The sequence below is a fragment of the Callithrix jacchus genome, chromosome 21 (assembly GCF_049354715.1).
Source record: "Callithrix jacchus isolate 240 chromosome 21, calJac240_pri, whole genome shotgun sequence".
NCBI lineage: Eukaryota > Metazoa > Chordata > Mammalia > Primates > Cebidae > Callithrix > Callithrix jacchus.
The window spans coordinates 23,620,407-23,624,957 of NC_133522.1; the positions used below are offsets into that span (position 1 = coordinate 23,620,407).

The 4,551-nt window shown below is 37.3% G+C and overlaps 1 protein-coding gene across 6 annotated transcripts in view; it reads left to right on the forward strand.

The window, feature by feature from the left end:
- The window catches only part of LOC128930370 (large ribosomal subunit protein uL23-like), a 101,282-nt gene that overhangs the window by 48,514 nt on the left and 48,217 nt on the right, over positions 1 to 4,551 (forward strand). For 2 of the 6 annotated variants that reach the window (XR_013530601.1, XR_013530602.1), the window contains one exon: positions 1 to 3,938. This exon is cut by the window's left edge. The exons of 1 other annotated variant lie outside the window; for it this stretch is intronic. Coding sequence is in view for 2 of the 5 variants with exons in the window: in XM_078358610.1 (XP_078214736.1) it covers positions 3,664 to 3,938 (275 nt within the window). In the remaining 3 variants the exon portion in view is untranslated. The remainder of the gene's footprint in view (positions 3,939 to 4,551) is intronic. 3 more of the 6 variants (XM_078358610.1, XM_078358609.1, XM_078358611.1) reach the window with 2 other exon arrangements.

The following is a 4,551-nucleotide window of genomic DNA, read 5'->3' on the forward strand; positions in this document are numbered from 1 at the left end:
GCTCCTAATTGCTGATTGCTCCTCATTTTAACAGGATTTTTAGAAAAGATTTTCTTTTGAATTTTTGCTACTCACACTACTATTACATCACTTCTTTATTGAAAACAGAAATATGTAATATGTGTTATTTGGCTCTAAAAAGAGAATGACTCTCATTTCTGGAAAGGTTAGAAAAATAAACACCTCGTTTATTCAGAGACTTTAGCTTCAGTAGTTTTCTGTGTCTTCTGATAGTTTTGTTATCAACTGTTTCGAAGTTAGTATTTATGTACCCTTTTTCCTTAAGTAATCATGCATATTTCCAGACTATGAGTAAATAAAAACAATAGATACTCTTCAGTCAAAATGAAGTCTCTTGATTTTAGATCTTTGAATAAATCAACATAGTTTAATTCTCTTAAAAGAGACTTGAAAGAAACTATTGGGATCCAGTAATCAGTTATGTTATAATACTTTTCACAAGGAAAATTTAAGTCAACACTCTTCTATAAAACTTTCTGCAGGGTTTAAAATGTTTTATATTCAGGTTGTTCACAGTAGTGTCTACCACCACATGCCCTGCTGCACATTTGAAATATGGCTAGGGCAACAGAAAAAAATTTGTTTACTTTAATTTATATTTAAATAGCTACACGTGGCTGGTCACAGCTTCTTGGAGAATGGAGGCTAAATAAAACAAGAAAATATGCAAGTGATAAACAATGTATTCTGCACATTCATGAATTTTGAGTCAAAATTTGAACTGTAGTTTTTTTGGTTTTTTTGGTTTTTTTTTTTTTGTCTTTTGTCTTCTTCTTACTCCAAAAGTCACTAAGGAATACAAATATCTTCCCCTTCTCAGTACTGATTTCAAATGGCATTTATAAGAAATAAAAGGTTCCTGCCTTTGTAGTAAGGTAGAAGGCAGGTTGTATGAAATTGTTTCAGAGTAGTTAGCTATTACTTCCTCTAACTGAAAATATTTTTGGATGTAAATTCAGATCTATCTTGCTTATCTTATAGAAAGTTAATAGAACAAATCTCCAAAAACATAGAATAAATCTCCAAAACATAAAAATGGTTGGTCTAGCAAGGTAATAGTTGCATTATGTGATTTAAACTAAATGTAAAATAGCATCACAATTTTACTTTAAATATTTTAGCCATAATCAAAGTATAAACTCTAGTTGAGGAATGCTTTGTGTTGATGATAAGAAGTTCAGAATTAGAGGAGACCTTAAACCTGTATATATGAGAGTGGTAATTGAACTGATTGATTACAACATCTTTCCAATAAATATTGATTTAATCAAAATCTGCATTTCCATTGGCCTCAGTGGAAGTCCTAGCAGAAGCCTGGGCACTCAGACCTGGCTACCCTCTATCTGGATGTAAATATTTTTAACGCATGGCCATTCAGTTATAAGTATGATTTTTTTGGAAAATATTTATTCCTCTTGATTTTCTAGACTGCTCAGTTAACATTGTTAAGCCTTCTGTAAAGTTAAGGCCTGTGTGTGTGTCTATCTCTGTATGTAATAAAGGGACAGCATGGATTAGGGGGAAAAAAGGTTGTATTTGCATTTGTTGTTTCTGATTCACAGAGCTAGGAGTACAGTGCTCATATAGAGTCCACAGGGCTAGGATGTCAGTAGGCAGTTGCTGTAAGCTCATGTTCAATTATTAAAATAGTAGACATTTTATGTCTGATAGCCATAGCGAGGTCATGACATTAATTTATCCAAAGTATTGTGGGCGACTGTCTAGAAAAATAAATAGCGTAAAGGACACAGATGCCAGAAAGCTGAAGAAGAAAAAAAAAAGTTGGGTCTGAGCAAAGAGTGATTAAGAGATGACCAATTTATTTAATCCACGAAGGACAGGAAGAAGTCAGCAGGTGTCTCGATGTTAATGACAAGTATTTTGAGCTATGCTGTGCATGTGTTAATTTTTGTTTTAGTTTTTCATTAGATTCTAAGCTTGTTGAATACGATTCCTATTCCACGTCAGAAAGTTAATTTCATATTTTACTGTTGATTCAATGCTGAGGGATTCTTTGCTATCTGTTTCTTTCTCTCCCTTTTTCATTCTTCCCTTTTCTCTTCCCATTTCTGTGTTTCCCTTTCCTCTTCCCTCTGTTACTATTTTCCTCCTTGCCATTGGCTCTCATGAGAGTATATTCTTAATTCTGTTTCCTTCTGGTGCCAACTCCTTTATCTGTTTTTGTTGTTGTGTTTGAGAGGTTTCTTTTTCCTTTTTTTTTCAAATCGGGAGCCTGTAGGAACTGATCTTAGAGATACATACCCACGACTGATGCTTCTGTCTCTTTATGGGTTGTGTGATATTTTCATTGGAACCTCTGAGAATGGTTGTCCTTCTTGTTTGTTGCCACAGATCTGTTGCCAATCTGCTACCTTAGTTGAGCCTGCAGTGCTGCACTGCATGCTGGGATCTGTCTGTGTGAGTAAACTGAAATTTCTACAGCACCAGGCAGCGTTAGAGTTGGCTTGAGAATTGCCGTACTTTGCTTCTCTTTGTATGTATTGCTTGTATGCTGCAGAGTCACTGATGGCTAGCTCTATCTGGCAAGTAATTCAGAAATGCTGTTCATGTAGAAAGGAAAGGTAGGCACTTTACCACACTCTGTCAATAAAGAGAGCAATTGAAGAACAAAGGAACCGAGTAAATACCTATATATTGCCTTTTATGTTGTGAAACACTGTAGCACAAACACAACTGTGTTCAGCCAAATGTTTCACTTCCTTTTGTACTAATGCATATAGTAGATTGTCTCCACATATGTACAAGATTCTATATTTTATTTAAACATATGTAGTCAATTGTTCATAGTTACAGGGTGCAAACATATCCCAATCTCAAAGACTGTTACATATTCACTCCCACACAGCTATTTTTTATTATTTTTTTAAAGTTCTTAACTTAAAAAAGATATATACTAATATCTCTGTTGGTTGATTTTGTTAAGCAACTAAGGATTTCCACAGAGTTTAAATCACATCGATGACTCAGATCCTGGCAGGTCTTATAATTCCTGTGAAATGACAGCACGGCTAATAAAAATATTAAGCAATTATTTTTATTAAAATCATAGGGATTTTTTTTCATTATCACATAGAAATGATTGATCTATGCAGATTGGTCTCACTCGTGTGTCTCGTGGGCTGTTTGGGGCTTCATATAGAAGTGGAAAGTTCCCTTTGCTCTTCCTTCGACTAAGGTGGGGAAAATGAAGGCATAGAATAAACTCTAGGGCTGTTAAAGAATTGCCGGCATTACTTCTCTCTGTCACGTGTGAGCCTGGCTGCCTGCTTCCTGAGGTAGGGGATCCAGGATGAGACTGTGACAGAGCCTGTTTCCACAACTACATTTGGAGATCTGTCTTATTGATTAGGGGGAGAAAGGGGTGGGGATCAGGAGTGTGAGGTGAGGGGAGGACCAGCTGACAACTGACTCATTGAAGCACAAGACATTTTCTTCCGGAAAGATGTTAACCCACTGAGAAACAGCCAGAAAGGAAGTAGAAAGGTGGAAAAATGAGGAGACCCTGGAAGAAATGAAGGCATTTCTTATGAGAGAGCCTTGGGGCTTTTTCCTTTTCTTTTTTTCTCTCTTTTTTTTTTTTTCTTCAATCATCTGACCTGCAAAGGCTAGAGTGACAGCGTCATGCAAATGCTGCAGTCCAGCAGGTCTGGGAGAGGGTGGATGCTAGACTGTGAGTTAATGTTAATGATGAGCGCAGTGAAAATACCAGCCGCTGCCACCCCCTGCTCACAGAAGCGCTCTGAGTCAGCATCAGATGCTTTGCCTCGCCTCTCGCTGTGTGTCTGTATGCCTGTGCGCGCGCGCGTGCTCGCTCGGGCATCCGTGTCTAGCCGAGGGGAGGGGGTGGCGTGTGAGTGCGTGGAGGGTAAAAGCCAGTCAGTCAGTGAGAAGCAAAGGTACGTTGGAGAGCAACTAAAATCTGACTGATTTCCATCTTTGGAGCATCAGATGTATTCCCTAAGGAGGATGGGTCTCCGTGATGGGGGTGGTATAATTATGTTAATGTCATATTTATGGAGGGGTGAGATTTTTCATTCTGATAATTGGTTGAATGCTATGGTCAAAAATTGTAAAGCCATATTCAGTTTTAGGGAAAAGCATGGACTTAGATCTAAGGGCTGTTTTATTTTTTCGCTTTTTGTGAGTGCTGCTTTTTTTTTTTTTTTTTTTTTTTTGGTTTTTGTTTTTTAACTATTTATTTTAAGCCATAAGTGATTCAGTATGGGAAATCAAACGATAAACAGAAAGAGATCTTATATAATGATGCATTACATCATGGAGCAGAATATTTAAAGTCTTAGAAGGCAGAGTAAAGATCTGGACAGGGGGTGGGGGGTGGTGGTTTGAAAGGGGTGTGGTACTAGGATGGAGGAGGGGGGCCAGTTAGCAAATATTTTGTACAGCATAGCTTTCCTTGCAGCTTACTTGGAAATGGATGATTCACCTGTTCTACAGGAAAACGTTCTAATTCTTTCCATTTTTTTTTTCCCTCCTCTTTTCCCTTTTAAG